Source organism: Aedes aegypti, chromosome 2, assembly GCF_002204515.2.
Source record: "Aedes aegypti strain LVP_AGWG chromosome 2, AaegL5.0 Primary Assembly, whole genome shotgun sequence".
Taxonomy (NCBI): domain Eukaryota; kingdom Metazoa; phylum Arthropoda; class Insecta; order Diptera; family Culicidae; genus Aedes; species Aedes aegypti.
Window position 1 is genome coordinate 28,705,390 of NC_035108.1, and position 17,874 is coordinate 28,723,263.

Consider the following 17,874-nt stretch of genomic DNA (forward strand, 5'->3'; position numbering starts at 1 on the left):
AAAATCGCAAACAAAATTAGCTCAAAAGGGAATTTGTTTCTTCAGCAACATCCTCTGTTAAGGTTTGTAGAATGAGTATTCACTATGGGATGATAAGTTTGTTCTTACATTACAGTACTAGCGTGTTTGGAACATTTCTCCAACTTTGCCGAAGACCACATTTTGATGGGACGTAAGGATAATTTGTTATTAGTGATAACAAAGTCTAAATCATGCTGAGATGATCATTCAAATACTTTCAGAGCAACACTGCTTTTATGCTGTAGAGCATAGTAGCCTGGATTAGGGGGACATGGGGCAAGAAGGACACCCGGGGCAAAAGTGCCACCTCTAATTTCACGTAGTTCAAATCAATTTTTTGATGTATAACGCAGGATAAGAATAAATTGAGTACTAATTGAGGGTTGTGTAAATATTACAGTTAAAAATGTTTAGTACAAAAAATTATAAAAATGTATTTTACTCACTAACGCAAAAAATGCGAAATATTATAAGAATGTAAGACTGGAAAACAAGGTTTGACTCCCAATAAATACAAAACATATTTGTTTTTCCGCACAGTATTGATAATTTTCATTTGTTTAATATAGCTGTGAGGAAATTTTTTAGAAAACATTCTTTTGACATTAAGTTTTACATATATAAAAACAGTATGTCTTATGGGGCAAGAGGGACACCGCAATTTTCTCATATAAAATCACATGAACTTTTATTTTTGTTGTTTAATATTGCATTAAATCAATGCTTCCTACTAAATGAAATCAAAATAAATCATCTTGGACATTCAAAATGGTTTCTGAAATTTTTTACTATTATTGTTACAGTCAAATAAGATGAAAACTAAACTAATTTCGTAAAATTACTTTTCAACTATAAGTCAACTTGTATCCCTCAGTTTTTATCTTTACTTACTCAAGCATTTATTTTTTAGGTGGGGAAATAATAATATACAAAATTTGTGGCATTTTGCTCTGGCGGTCTTCTTGCCCCATACGAGTGGCACTCTTGCCCCGTGCCTCGTTGAAAAACCTTATAAGAAGGGACATTTTCAAAAATCTCAAATCATCATGTAATTCTAATATTTTTGAAATCTATCGATAACATCATCTAGAACTAGAGGTGAGCTTGCCCCTACACGGGAAAATTCTTCAAAGAATGTGCTAATCAACCATGATTTGAACCTATATATCTTAAGGTGTCCTTCTTGCCCCCAGCCCCCCTACTTTGATCCAATCTTCCCGCCAGGAGCACCCCTGTTGCCTGCCGAGCAGTTGGTTAAGCATGCGAAATGCAAACCCAGTTTATGATTATGAATAGCAATTAATCATGACGTCCATTCGAAATGTGATCCTCGGCAAAGTTGTAGCTGAAAAGATTTCACATGAGATGGGTTTGTTCACTTTTCCATTAAATATTATGACGAAGAGATAGCGGGTTGAATACAAAAGATTGGCGTTTCCCATAGTAATCTCCATATAAACTTCAAATGGCTTGTGCACAGTCAAAATTGTTCCGAATTCTTTCAAATTTTATGAGGATGCTATTTACCATAATATAAATCATTCAAGCATAGGGGAGCAGACATTTCAAAATTTGCATCACTCTATTAAACATTGATTAATTAAAAAAAAAGGAAAGTGCTGAAAAATGAACGCAAAAGGAAATTTGTTTTCATGCAGAACGATTTACAAAAGCTGTCAAGGAACATTTAAGGTTCTATAAAATGTGCGTAATATGATTTTAATCTTGTTTGAAGTAGGGAGTCGAAGCCGGTTATGGACCCTTTGCGTATTATGGACCCCCTACAGAAAAACATAAAATTAACACTCAAAGCAACTTTGTTCCTATGAAAATCCACCGGGAGAACTTCGATTACATTGTTAGTCAGCAGTTTCAGGCAAAATATTTGGTTTGAGACGCATACATACAGATATTTGAACAGTTTTGTAAATGAAACCACACAAGAGGGTCCATAATACGCATTTCCAGGTGGGTCCATAATAGGCTCGTCGGCAGCGAGCCGGATTACATGGGAATCAAATGGAGGGTCCATAATACGCAACGTCAAATTTGTAAACAATCCTATTATGGACCCCGGGAGGGTCCATAATAGGCATTCGGACAACAGTTTTTCAAATGCATATTTCGCTGGAAAAATCGAATGATTTTGTATGTGTCATAGACGTACTATGAAGTAAAGACATTGAATTTGTTGTTAGACTCCACAAAACGTATATGCGTCTGAGATTTCATTGCGGAAAAGCGTCTAGAATGAATTTCAGCTACTAAGGGGTCCATTACTAGCATTGAAACCCTAGTTTCTTCAAGTTTTGTGCTTCATTGTGCATTTTAAATAGAACGGACAGTTTGTGAGCAGCATTCGAATCTTGCACGAGAGTTCTATGTTTACTGAGTTCACGTGTAAAATTAGAAAGCGTTCAGTTCACTTTTGGCTCGCGTTCAGTTTGAAATGCAGCACTGATGGCGGCCCGGTTTCGGCGCGATTTATTTACTGAGAGCTTCCTTTGGCATTTGACCTTTTTTACATGTGTATATTGTATGGCATGTACGAAGATACTACGACTTACTTTAAATATGAAGAAAATAATAGCTTCACATGTTTCAGAACCGTTTGGAAACCCCCTTTTACTTCAATAACCGACACCATCGTATCAGAAAATTGAAATTCTTTCGTTTATCCATCATCATCGCCGTCGTAGCCATCGCTATAAGCGTTATTCGACGGTGATTGGTAACTGCCGGCAGTAGGTTCTATCCCAAGAAATCGAACCGGGACAAATTGACTTTACGATTTTCCATTAACCTGTTGAAGTGAGAAGAAATAGGTCCTCTTGCTAGAAGCACTGTGGCAGTGGGTAAACCATAAAAGGAGCAAAAGAAAAGTGATCAACTTTCAAAAAGAAACCACCGACAGGCGACGATACTTGACAAATACCTGATTGATGTTGAGGAGGTTCTACTCTGCACTGAGAGCATGGTGGGTGGCATTCCGCCGCAGCATCTCTTTCAACGACGTGAGAAGCTCAATATTAACACCTCCCTATCAAATGCATCGTCGACCGACTCGACCCTTTGGAGTTAAGAGCAGCTCAACTGTTCAAATTGCGATGGAGGTTTTCTATGAGGAAAATCCACAGTGCAGGTCCTACATGGGGAAAGAATTCGAAACCCTTTCAATACTTGACAAGGATTCTTCTGATAACGGTTGACGTTTACGTGGGCTAAGAAGTTGCTCACTGAATTTTTCATTCTCGACAGTCTTTCAATGAATGTGTAAGTGCAACCTTTGGTCGTCACTAATTCGGTATGCAGTTGAATGACAGTTTTAATTTTACGACAAGATTTCAACCCGATCCTGGCTACACTATTGAAAAACACCTCCCACATCTTGATACCGGAGGATCTCTAGACGTTATAAAAGGAGATTAGAACCCAAATTTAATTTACCTTCCTACATTATAACGATAGGCCGAAGCCCGACATGTAACCAGTTGTAACCCTTCCCGCTTTCTACGCTGTTCTACACGACACCGTCGAAAGCACTTCCAATAAGAGTGCTTTTGAGAACTTTCGGCGAAATCTCCTTTTTCAATTCCCCCACTCGGGGCCAAGCGAAAGCGAAAGATCAAGAGATAGCAATTTAATCTACTTTGACACATTTACCTTAACTACCTCTCGCCAGCTGCAGCAGTTAGTTCAAGCTTTGCGTAAGAAATAGACCGGTTGGGAGGAGAGATGGGATTGAAATGGATCTTCGCCTCTACGTATTCTTGTGGATATCTTTATTGGATGTTTTCAATTGAATCTTTTATCGGCTATCTGGAGCTGAAGAATAAATGATAACACATTTTTAACAATCTCAGGAATGGACCTTTCTTTGCCTTATTATAATTTCCGTGGCTGTAAAGCAAAGTGACATTGAAGATGTCGTTTCCCGATATGGTTCGGGATCTTTTTGTTCTGGCAATTTCCTATGCGTCCCTCAGAATAGGTTATAATCACACAAATGATATACAAATTCAGAAACAGGGTAAGTGTTCCCTTAGTTGTGGGTGTTCCTATAGTTGCGGTAGTGCCGTTTTCACTGATTTCATTACATTTGCCACAAAACCGACACTGCCAATCGACGTATTGGCTTGTTAATACACGGAATAGTTGAAAAGAGCGTTCAAATTGCTTTAAAACTGATGTAATAACACTAAAATTGCTAAAACTTTCCTTACTTGTACCAATAGTTGCGATAAAATGTTCCTATAATGGAGGATTCCATAAAAAAAACAACGGATACCATGGAAATCATTTTTCTCATTAAGTCAATGGTTGTTACTTCCCGTTACAACATTAACATGTACATTAATTGCGCTTCTTGAATTTAGGCGGTTGAATGAAGTTCAATCGTGCTTTGTACCTCCACTATTGGTACATGTACCCTACAACCTTTGACAAAAAAAAGTCTCTTATAAGCGATTTCTTCACTACCGTCTAGGCCTTTAACCCGTATAGGCCTGAGTGAAATAAAAATTACTAAAACTCTTACCGCTCAGCGAATACCTAATGGATTTTAATTATTTTTTGTCAGTATACTCGCCCACATATCTAGTTTCTAAAAGTAGTCAAAGGATCTCGGGAATGTTCATGTGTCCGGAGTTGTTGCGGTGGATCACTGGGTCAGGTCGGGTGACAAGGGTTCTGTGCTTCTGTGCCCCTGGAGGTAGGCAAATTTCAAAGCATAGATAATTTCCAGAATTGGCTATAATGTAGCCACTAAATCAAGGAGTTTTAAGAAAAACGCATCAACGTAAACCTTCTGATAATCGATTAAATTGAATAATTATATCAACTGCATTTGATTGATCCTAAAAAAGACCATTTTTGGGTCTCCAGAATGCCTCAAATTTATGATAAAGTGCACAATTAGTATCATAATATCTGTGTCAAGCCTATGGGAACGCATTTTAGTGAACTATTATGTTCGATATATAATTTTAGAGATTTGAAACGGTATAGCACCTAACAAATCTAGAGCCGGTTCTTCAGGGCATTAAATCCGAGTGGCCGCATCTGATACATTCTAAACGGTGCAAAACTATTAATTTATAATGTTGAACAGCAGATATTATTGATTTATGCAAATTAAAATGATTCCCATTGAAAATAAATGAAGATTACTTGGCATGTCCCAAAAAATTACCTTTTTCTACCCGACTTGACCCAGTAACCCACCGCAATAACTCAGGCTACAGGAGTATTCCTAAGTTCCTCTGGCCACTTCTAGAAACTAGATATGTGGGCCAGCATACTGACAAACAATTATTTGAATCCGTTAAGTATTCGCTGAGTGGTAAGGGTTTTAGTATTTTTGCTTTCACTCAGGCCTATACCTAGTTTAACCATATGGGTAAACGTGTTTTAAGGCTTAAGTGAAGGTGAAGAAATCGGCCCTTAGAGCTGTTAGAAATTTAGGCCGATAATCAAGTTCTGTCAGAGTATGAACGTAGTGTTAAGAAAAATGAAGAAAAAGTCGTAATCAGTTCAACATCAGGATGTCTGATGCATTCCAGATTATACCGCAGCAGGCATCAGTATCGTATGTATCCGTATGTTTAACAAACGCTAAATTCATTGGCATAAATCCATGGAGACTATGACCACTGGATACCGGTGATAATCCGGATTTCCGGAAGCATGTCTTATGTAGTAAAATTATGACGTGTTTTTAGCAAAGGTCTCGGCTTAAAAATCAAAATGTTACTACACATGAAGATAGAAGATCAAATTCTGAAGCGATTGGTGCGCCAAGTATTAAGATCGGTCCAGAAACAACCAAGATATGGCCATTTACCAGGAATCGGTGTCGGTAGTGGATCCGAATTGGGATCAAACAATTTATTCACTCAAAATATGTCGCACAATATTGTTTTCTCCCTAGATTATCATAAAATACCCTATTATAAATTGAAAATGAGTCTTGTACAGATTTGGCCACTCATGGCGCCGCCAAGTGCCCCGGGGGAACCTTGCATAGGGGACATTTCGATTTTGACACCAAAGCATATCATGCGACGGCTCATTCTTCATATCTTGTCGTAGATAGGGCAACTGTAGACTCAAAATGGATAGTTGACTACAGTGACTACTTCCGGGACCACCGGATGTTCCCGAAGGAACCTGTAATTAGGGACAATTGAAATTGAACTCCAATACATATCGTGCGACGGTTCATTTTTCATGTTTCGTGCTAAATAGGGCTATTATAGACCTAAAATGTATAATTGACTACAGTGGCCACTTTTGGGACCACCGGAATTTCCCGGAGGAACCTGTCATTGGGGACATTTCTGTTTTTACACCAACACACATCATGCGACGGCTTTTTCTTCATGCCTTGTCGTAAATAAAGAAACTGTAGACTCAAAATGGGGCCCAGATAGCCGTAGCGGTAAACGCGCAGCTATTCAGCAAGATCAAGCTGAGGGTCGTGGGTTCGAATCCCACCAGTCGAGGATCTTTTCGGGTTGGAATTTCTCGACTTCCCAGGGCATAGAGTATCTTCGTACCTGCCACACGATATACGCATGCAAAAATGGTCATAGGCATAGTAAGCTCTCAGTTAATAACTGTGGAAGTGCTCATAAGAACACTAAGCTGAGAAGCAGGCTCTGTCCCAGTGAGGACGTAACGCCAGAAAGAAGAAGAAGAAGAAGACTCAAAATGGAAATTTAATTGAATTGGCCACTTTTGGGGCCACCGGGTGTCCCCTAGGGAACCTATGATTGGGGACAATTGGAATTGAGCTCCAATACTCATCGTGCAACGGCTCATTCTTCATGTCTAGTCATGAATAGGTCAACTTTAGACCGAAAATGAATATTTAACTAGAATCCCTATCCCTGAGGGAGGCTGTGATGTCCCCAATGACAGATTCCTCCGGGAAATTCCGGTGGTCCCAAAAGTGGCCACTGTAGTCAAATATCCATTTTAGGTCTACAATAGCCCTATTTAGCACGAGACATGAAAAATGAACCGTCTTACGATATGTATTGGAGTTCAATTTCAATTGTCCCTAATTACAGGTTCCCTCGGGAACATCCGGTGGTCCCGGAAGTAGTCACTGTAGTCAACTATCCATTTTGAGTCTACAGTTGCCCTATCTACGACAAGATATGAAGAATGAGCCGTCGCATGATATGCTATGGTGTCAAAATCGAAATGTCCCCTATGCAAGGTTCCCCCGGGGCACTTGGCGGCGCCATGAGTGGCCAAATCTGTACAAGACTCATTTTCAATTTATAATAGGGTATTTTATGATAATCTAGGGAGAAAACAATATTGTGCGACATATTTTGAGTGAATAAATTGTTTGATCCCAATTCGGATCCACTACCGGCACCGATTCCTGGTAAATGGCCATATCTTGGTTGTTTCTGGACCGATCTTAATACTTGGCAAACCAATCGCTTCAGAATTTGATCTTCTATCTTCATGTGTAGTAAAATTTTGATTTTTTAGCCGAGACCTTTGCTAAAAACACGTCATAATTTTACTGCATAAGACATGCTTCCGGAAATCCGGATTATCACCGGTATTCGGTGGTCATAGTCTCCATGGATGCACCTCAAAACTAGATTAGTTGACCCATCCATTACTTCTTAAAGAATTGAAATCGGTCAATTTTTGTCAAAGTTACAGCATTCCAAAATTGGCCCAATTTTTGCCTGTCCCTGTGTGTTTGCCTGTGTGTTTGTTATTTTGACAACCCCCTGTATATCAAATATTCCATCATTTGCGATACTTTAAAAATGGGGAGGGTACAAAAAAAAAGGGCGGAGGGCTCTCTGCAAATCTTATTACAACTCTTCATATTGTATTTACAGTTGAAAACATTGTATGGCACATGAATTCCCCTGTCCTGAATATAAAACACTGTGTCGGTTTATTGATTAGATTAGATTTCTAAATAAAAAATGCAACAAGTTCAAGTATATTGTAAAAATGGCCTGGGGTAGACACGAACATTCTGAAAACGCCATTATTTTTGTTTATTTTTACACTTTCAAGCCCGGGGTGTCCGGTCTCTGTGCATTCAGATCGACTTTTTTTGTCGAACAGTGTAAGCTTGGCCCTTCTAAAAGTTTTTGAAAAAAATGAAAATATAGATAAATTACATTTCCTAAATTTTTTGGGTGATCATTGTTTGACAGCAATTGCAATGTAGTTTTATAACGTCTGATACCGCCAGTTTCCTTTATGATTCTAATGTTGAAGTTTGCCGAAGCATAAGTGTTTGGCAGAATTTGGTTGTTTTTCTATCTTTATTAACGAGATTTTTAACCCTGGGCTAGTTCAACTCGGGACTAACGGCTTTACTTCCCTTCCGAAGGAAGTCTTCTTCTTCTTTCTGGCGTTACGTCCCCACTGGGACAGAGCCTGCTTCTCAGCTTAGTGTTCTTATGAGCACTTCCACAGTTATTAACTGAGAGCTTACTATGCCAATGACCATTTTTGCATGCGTATATCGTGTGGCAGGTACGAAGATACTCTATGCCCTGGGAAGTCGAGAAAATTTCCAACCCGAAAAGATCCTCGACCGGTGGGATTCGAACCCACGACCCTCAGCTTGGTCTTGCTGAATAGCTGCGCGTTTACCGCTACGGCTATCTAGGCCCCAAGGAAGTCATCACTGAAATTTTTAGTGACTATCTCGGGGATGGGATTTGATCCCAGGACCTCGGCGTGAGAGGCTTGTATTCTAACCCCTACACCAGGTCCGTCCCCAGTGTGTGGCAGAATTTGTTAATTAATAGCTAAAGGCTATTAAGTATGATTACAAATTTTAATAGATGGTTCGACATTTTGGGATAAATTTTCTAGATTGTTTATCTCAAATCAATTATTTTGAATTATGTAAAATCTTAATCGTTGTTACCGGGAAAATGTTTGTGTATAAGAATAATATCAGGATTCTTTAGAAATCTTGCTTTGGACTTTGTGCGAATGATGTTTAGGACAGAGTTGCACAATATCAATCATATCAGCTGACGGCTGAAGTCCTAAAACTATCAATATCAGTGGCGAATTTTCAATATCACTTTGATCTGACAACCAACAGCAGTGATGCGACATCGCACTCTAGATCATAATCACTGTAGAATGAGTGATCCCGTGGTAATTATCCACGCTATTAATGTTTTTCAGTGGTCAACACACAGTTTCAATCCATCTGCAGCACTATCATGAATATCGTACTGATAAAATGCCATTTTATTTGCTCAATTTAAGGCTAAACTTAATCCATCAGTGATATCCATAGTATATCGCCATCAATGCACTGATGATGGAGTAAACAGCATGATGCTGATGTGATATGGAATGATCTGCAGAATGAATTGTATCGCAATCGGCCTGTAAAAATCAGCAAATTTCAAGCGTTGATAGTGACAGCAAGCAACTCTGGTTTAGGATTTTCTAATGAAACTTTCTGTCAGACTTCCACCTGGTATTATCTGGAAATCTTGCTCGAGTCAATTGAAAACCGGCTCTTGATTCTTAGAATATCTTCCAAGATTTATTTTAGAATCCTGTTCTGGAAAATAGACGATGCTGTCCAAGCATTTATAAGATTCTACCACAAAATTTTGTGAGAAATTTGCTTAGGATTTTGTGAAAATTTCTGTCTCAGATTCGATGATATTCCTTGGTAGAATTGTGTGAAATCATGCCAAAGATTCTGTTATAAACTGGTTTTATGTGATTATCTTCTAAAGTTTTCCATGGAAACGATATCCACAATCTCATGAGAATCCTACCCAAGATTTTGTAAAAATTTTCCTCATCTTTATGAGAACTCATCCCAGATTTTTACGTCATTGCCGTCCAGTATTGTTGAAAAATCATTGTCATGATTCAGTGAGATTGTGTTTGATGAAAGTTATATTATAATTCGGATCATTCATTTAACCAGGCAAATTTGGAAGATTTAAGATATATCTATATAAATAAACATGGATGGATGTTTGTATGTCACGAGTTGGCTCGATAACGGGTCAACAGGTTTGAATTATTCTTTCTCCAAGACAGTTTTTCTCTCCACCTACGATAGTTTCACGAAATCATAGCTCTTCAGGTATTTTCAACATCAATTAAATTATTTTATTTCAAATTTACTTATGTCAAATATTTATACCTTTGAATAGGCAACACAAATTTTAGGTTTTTACATGTTTTATTGGATGTACACGGAAAAGGTTTTGTCCCTTTCAAAATTCGACCACAGCAAAAATTAGATTTTTTGTATCTACTCACATTTTATATAATTAAGTGTACAATTTCATATAAAATAAGTGATAGTCTGATCATTTATCGTATCGGCAATGATAAATATATTTTCTCAGATTTTTATTGTACGTAATTTATGACCCAGCACGAATTTCGTACAACAAAGTCGCTCAGAAAAATGCAATTTGTGCAAAACTGATAAGAAGTGCTTCCAGAAATGTAGCACCATCAACAAACAGGAAGCGAAAAAAATCGTATAAAATTCAATATCTTGATAACTAAAACAATAAAATGTGTGAAAATCAGATTTTTATCTGCATCACCTTCTGATACCTGATGGTAAAGTCTTGCCCATACTTTCTGGAACACCCTATATATCGATGATGTATAGCTTCGTAACAATATGGAATTATTTTAAAATAGCTCAAGTTGTGATGACAACGCTGCTCCTTATCTGTGCAAGCAAGCAAGCGCTTGTTTATTATATGTGTTCTAAAACAAGTTTGAGAAAATCTTGAAAGACTAACTAGAAATATTCTTCCGAGCCTGCCAAAAAAAAGACTAGAAATATTATTAAATTTCACTTGATTTACATTGTATATTTTACCAAGTTCGATGAAACAGTCATTGCAATGGCTTTACCAATGCATTGGTCGCTGTGGCTTAGACGCGCTCATCAAACAGTGCATGCAGCGAAATATCTGCGAAATCGCGGCGATTGTCTGTCGCTATTCAATTTTATGTTAAAAAATCAGGAAATTTCAAAATTTTATTTGTTACCTGTTGAAGTTTGGAGAAATTAAAAAGCTGAACAACAAAAAATCCTAAGTTTCAAACGTGAATTTATCCGTTTTAGCTTCAAGAAGTTAGAAATTCACATTCATTTTGAGCCTTTATCCAAAATTTAAAACTGGTTTCTGTTTCACGATTCTTCCAAATTCTAACTTGAACCGAATTGGAAAGGTATGAAAGTACGCCACAATAATCGGTTCATAACTATTATTGAAACAACCATTGTAAAGTTATATGTAAATCCTATATGATCAATTACCTTTTATGAGAAGGGGCCGTGGCCCCCTCAAGACTGATTGGTATTTATGCCCATGGCTAAATTGTGGTGCCTTTTTAGCACTACTTGAAAGTGGTACAAATTGATGTTACGATAAGTTCTGACATTGATATATCTTTCGTTCATTAATCATAAAGATTTGATATTAGTATTCTTGTTAGAACTTCCTAACAGTGCAACATTATCCCGATTTAATTGCATTTAATTGCGGAGAGTTGATGAAAGAATAAAAGGTTATAAAAAAATACATTTAATATGCTCGATTGATTTGTGACAAATTATTTGAACACTAGATATCATGAATTTCTAATTTTTCCACAGAATGTCCGTCGGAAAGCTTCAACCCCCGGTGATCCCCTTCATGCCCCTGCTGCTCAAAGACATGACGTTCGCCCACGAGGGCAACAAAACCAGCCTCGATGGATTGGTGAATTTCGAGAAGATGCACATGATGGCACAAACGATGCGAACCGTACGGTACTGTCGATCCAGGCACCTTGGTAAGTTCGATTAAAATGCTCAAATTGCATCGAAAGTTGCAACTTGTTTTTTTCTCCAAACAGTATTGGATCCTCCCTCGCCGAAGAACGAAAACGAAATTCGCCAATACATCAGCTGCTTCCGAACTATCGACAACCAAAGAGTGCTGACGGCCATGTCCCAGAAGGTGGAACCCCGGCGGTCATAAAGCGGAGAAGTAACTGGAATTCAACTCGAACGAAGACGGGCTAAACAACGACGGGGACCGGAACGCGCGGTGGGTCTGAAGCAGAGCCGCACCGGCAAAAACGTTTCCGTGCAAAACATTCAAACAATAATTTGGTAGAATTTATGTATACTGGTACGTGGATGGTACGTGTTTAGGAAGCATATCGAGTATATCGTTTCGTCGAAGGATTCCTCCGGTTTTTGGAGGGGTTCGCGATCACTATTTTTTTTTTCTCCATTCGAGGATTAGTTAGGAAGAGTGCGCGAGTCTGGTTCTAATATGTGTGTGTGTATACTTTCTCGGTGATCCTGGTGTATATGTGTGCGTATGTGCATGTCAAGTATTATCGTATTGGATGAAAAAAGGCCAGACAGAGAACTAGTGTTATACCTACGTACAAAATGCGATAACATTGAAGCGATAAGTTTTACTCAGTCAGTATCTCACAGTTAATGATCACGTACTTATAAAATTATAACATTATGTTTTTTTTTCTTCCAAAAATATTTTCACGAAGTGATTACAATATGTTGACATTAACTATGCTTTGTCTATAAAATTAAGTTCTGTAATTATATCGTTTATTTGTCTCAGTTAATATTTATTTCTGTTGATAATAATTTCAATAAACTTTTTGTTCTGTATCTACTATTTCTTGATTTTTATTTGTTAATTATAGTTATTTCCCACATCAGAATAATTGTTCTAATGCATTTTCGTCCAAATGGAGGTCATGTTTATTTGATATATTTCCTCGTGTTTTTTATGCAGTTGTTTTAAAACATCAAAAAAAAATTTGAAAGAACTATGAACACATTCTAAGTCAAATTGTCACAGACCAAAATGTACTCGCATGTCGTTAAACAATGGGTTTCTTGCGTCCATCACACAGTCTCAACGTAAGTTATTCTAAGTTTGAAGTTAACTTGGGGGCTTCTGGTATGTTTCGTTTTATTCTACACTTCCTTGCAATAGTTTGGGGTCACCCCCTAAAAATATACAACAGTGTTTTGTCAATATAATGTATCTGTGATTACACGTACAATTAAAACTCTCAATCTCGCTATCTCGACCAAAATGAAATTGAATTTTCATCACTTAGTTTTCTCAGCATTAGATCGACCAAAATTTTTAGAAAAAATACCACAATATTATATCTTTAAGGACCACTTACCAAAGATTGGCGACAAAATCGAAAACTTTTTTAAATCGCAAAATAACGGGTGTACAACTAAAAAATGAGATTTTTTTAGTAATATAGTTAAATTAAAGAAACGAATAATTCATTATATATTTTATTAACAACATAATGTTTATTCTTTAATCAAAACGTCAATGAATATTGGAGAAGGAGCTCATATCAGCCGTACGACTCAACTCAAACAAAACATCGTAAAACCGTACAATACGCTCGCAGAGTGCTTGCTGTTTCGACGTAATCTTCGATGGCACCCGAGGGAAAAGAAACATGCCCATTTTTAAGGAGTCCGAAGAGCAATTCTCTTGGAGAGAAAAAAGTTTAAACCCTTTACTTTAATTACACTAAGGTATTGGAATCATTCTATTTTTTTACTGAACATCCGTTAATTATTCAAGTCATCTTGCAAGAGCTTGGGGCATACTCCTCAGAATGGTACCCCATTATTTATTTAAAAAAAAGCCATAGGGGGAGTGCCGGACAGCACCCAATACCGGACAATGTCGAAACATTGAGAAATCATAGTCCAATCAAGATGGTGTACTACTAGAAAAGAAAGCTATTATGTAGACTAATATTTGCGTAGAATAACACAACCTTGAAATATGCATGCCTTTTTTAATAAAGTAGAAAAGTTTAAAAACCTTCAAAAAATTGACGTATTTTCTTAATTTTGAGCCTATCTAGTAATTATTTTGAATATAAAAAAATACTTTGGATCCCGCAAGCATGATTGAACATAATCCTAATTTGATGGTATGAATGTATTTTGTACCATAACTGAAGTAAATATGGACAAATTACAATTTTGGTTAAGCACCTCCTGTCCCTCAGTTTCGGACAGCTTGATTTGTTATATGATATCCTTGTAATTATTGCATCAGTGTCTCAAAATCTCTTTCATTTTTCATGGGTTTCGTCGATCATAGTATCGAACATGCAATAAAATTAAGAAGAATGAACATTCAGAACAACATCGTAAAATGTGTTATTTTTCATCATATATGAAAGAGGTTTTCGATAGGCATCTTGCAAACTAAGAAAAACTCAAGTTATTCTTGTAAATGTTGCAAATGCATTGAACTGGTAATTATAAACTATTCCTATAGTGTACACATTCAATAATGTTTAAATTTATAGAATTCGAGACATTTCCAGATCGTGTCCGGTATTGGTTGCCACCTTTCAAGATGATTAATTTGGTACTAAAATACACCATCAAAACGCAATGTCAAAATTCATATTTATATTTTCAAATTTGTTATTGTACACTATAAAAATGATAATATTTATCATAAATGGGTACCACGAGCCCATAAAATCAATATTTTTTTAATTATGAATTTAGTGGCTTAAGTGTTCGGTACTGGGGGATCTCCCCCTAAACTATTAAATTTGATCGAAAAATCAACAAAAATGATTCGCATGCATCGCAGGCAACCCCAAACTTTTAAACGATTAATTTATTATACAGAGGGGTGACCCCAAACTTTTACACGATAACTTGCATGACTTTTTTTATTGATTTTGAATAGTCTTTTTTTTCGACAAAAATTGACAAACAGCACTTTGAAGTACACCCAATTCTGTTTTTGCACAGATTTTTTTTACACGGCCGTGCTAAAAAAGTTTCCATATATTTTTTTCGCCAAAACCTTATTTTAGCATGAAACGTCGATAATGGTGTTACATGTTTTTGAACGGTTTTTGAAATTTCGAACTGAAATCCCCCGTGCAAAAACGGAATCAGGTGTATATAAGATTACGGTTCTAATGCGAAATTAATTCAAGATGGTGAGAAAATTAAAAATACCAAAAAACATTAACTAATTGTCTATCAAATAAAGAGTTTTAATTAGACATGTAAACACAACAATACTTTTGTGTGTTTTTTAGGGGGCGACCCCAAGCTTTTGCTAATCCAGTTTTAAATCTTCATATTCGTTTTCCTAATGCCTCCTGCATGGGACAGATATGCGAGTACGGCAGTTTACTCCAGATAATAATAGATTTTAATCGAATGTTCAACTTCTAACAACCTGATTCATATCATGTACGCTGAAACGTAACTGCGCAAATAACTGATATTTCAAGTGTATCAAAATTAAAGAAACTCCTTCCATCCCGCAATTTTAAGCTTAAATCTATCACACAAAAGGCATCTGAACAATGACCGGAAGCGCTAGCCCGGAAGTGTTTTAATTAGTTCGCTTCATTCAACCTGTGGTCGGAGCTGGAGGCATGGCGCCTATTGCGCGAGAGCTGTTATAGATGAAAGTGGAAGAAATTCCCCTTTGAGGGTTTCCCTTTATCGCTGGAGAACTTTAGATTACAACATGTCGTCTTAATTTTCAACTGAAGAACGTGGAGATTTAATATTTTCAACAATGACTGTTTTATTTAAAGGGGGTATTGGAGAATCTTCCCTAGAAGAGGTCAAAATTTTGAAAAATTGTGATCATTTGTAAAAAGACTGCTCATCTAAAAAGCAGGTATATTCAGAAGATTGGCTCTGAATGATATGATAATCATCGTGGTAATTAACCTTACTGGATGTCGACTACAAAATTTCAAAATTCTTTGACTTTGCCGTCGTTCGATGATTTTTAGGAAAAAAAAACAAATGAGTTATATTTTTGATGCTTGCCAAATCAATGTAAAATTGATCTGCTTTACAGATGAAGATCGAGTTGCGACAAAAAGCTCTCAGGGGAGATTCAAATATGAGGTCCATCGTTTTTCGAGATTTCTAGACATCCCTCCCCCCTCTGTCACATTTTTCCCAGTACCTTCTTCTTCTTCTTGACATTACGTCCCCACTGGGACAGAGTCTGCTTAGTGTTTTTATGAACACTTCCACAGTTATTAACTGAGAGCTTTGCCAAAGTTACCATTTTCGCATTCGTATATCGGCATGTTAATTCGAGGGTAGTACTATTTCGCTGTATACCGTTTCGCGGTTTGTTTCGAAATGTTTCAAATATCTTAACAGTGCAATTTGAAAGATTGCCTGTGTTCAAAAGAAGGGTAAATCACCGATAAAAAAGTTATTATTGATAATGCCAACAATTTTCAGTGCAACTCATAGGAAAATCCACACCTCAAAATGGCATACCGTAATCCGGGGTAACATTGATCAGCTTTTAGAATATTTCTTAAATAATTCATTCGAAAATGCAAATGTTGCGAGTTTTATATTTTTAAAACAAGTACTGCCACCCATATCTCGTTACTATTTACTGTATTTTGTTTTTTGAAATATTTTAGCATGTTTGAAAAAATGTTTTAGGTGATTTTTGATTTTGCTGATATGGGGTGACATTGATTACATGGGTGAACAACGTTCGGTAATATTGAAAATGTCGTTACTTACTTAAATCATGACCCCTGAAGTCCAAACGCTTACAAGTCATTTACTTTTTGAGTTATTCTAAAATTAAAAATACCTCGAACCGCGGAATACGCCTAAAGGTAAGCAATTTCCCGAGCAGAAGAAAATAACTACTGAATACCAAATTGAGGTATTCCATACCAGAAAATTTCCAATACTTACAACCTGAATGAGGTATGAATGAGCCCTGCATAAGAGGTAAAATCCCTAAATAATACTTTATGGATTTTCATATAAAAGTGAGACTTTTCAATAGTAGTTCAATACCTCCAGCAGTGCTCAATAGCTATCGAATACCAAAATGAAGTATTTTAGACATTATTTTTAAATACCATTATAATACCAAAATGATGTATTGACAACTGGACAATCCCTAATTATGGTATGATACCAAAATATGGTATGCATAAGTTATTGCGAGTTATTCTTTCCTCCTCGGGTTCCAAAGCAAATTCTGCATTCTTAACAGTAATTCGTCAATGTTTCCTAATTGAACATACTTGTGAAAGTTTTGACAACGGAATCATTTTTAGCGATGCCATTTTTGGTTCTCACTATCTAGCATTTTCCTTGCTCATATCGTTTGCAGAACTTATGTGAAACATGAATCTTAGGTAGTGTAATCCTTAACCATTCAAATCATGTTTTCGCAAACTTGATAAATTTACGCATAAAGTTAACGCAATTTTCGCAAAACTCTTAATTTTTATTAGCTTATAAATATAAGAAAGAGAAGCAACACTCATGCATTGAAAATGTTCCATCAATAAATGATGATACCAACTTATTATAAGATGAGTCATTCCGATCAATATTATCCAGATGATTAATGATACCCCGGATTACGGTACCGCGAAATGGTACAAACCGCAAAAAGGTAAACCGCTAAATGATACAAACCGCGAAATGGTTGAGCGCGGAATGGTTTACCGCGAAATGTCGGACAACCGCGCGAATATTGTCTTGGTCTGCAGGCTACTGGACTTAAGGCGAAGTATGCCATCATTGAAATTTGTACGCGTCGTTGATGGTTGTTGCTAAATCATGCCACAATGGCGAATTAATAAAAATCGGTTAGAATTGCAATGACGTAGCTGAACAAGTATTAGCATACTTTCTGCATGTAATCGCATATAGTGATACTTTTCCGTATCAATAGCAACTATGAGGACTGAGTTTTTTCACTTTTAAATAGCGAGCTGCAATGTCAA

At 36.8% G+C, this 17,874-nt stretch overlaps 1 protein-coding gene across 10 annotated transcripts in view; it reads left to right on the plus strand.

Moving 5' to 3' along the window:
- Positions 1–12,722, plus strand: part of LOC5573236 (rap guanine nucleotide exchange factor 4) — a 1,027,655-nt gene extending 1,014,933 nt beyond the window's left edge. For all 10 annotated transcript variants that reach the window (XM_021840357.1, XM_021840363.1, XM_021840360.1 and 7 more), the window contains 2 exons: positions 11,687–11,865; positions 11,929–12,722. In XM_021840357.1, the coding sequence (XP_021696049.1) occupies positions 11,687–11,865; positions 11,929–12,053 (304 nt within the window). In that variant the 3' untranslated portion in view covers positions 12,054–12,722. The remainder of the gene's footprint in view (positions 1–11,686; positions 11,866–11,928) is intronic.
- The last annotated feature ends 5,152 nt before the right edge of the window (positions 12,723–17,874 follow it).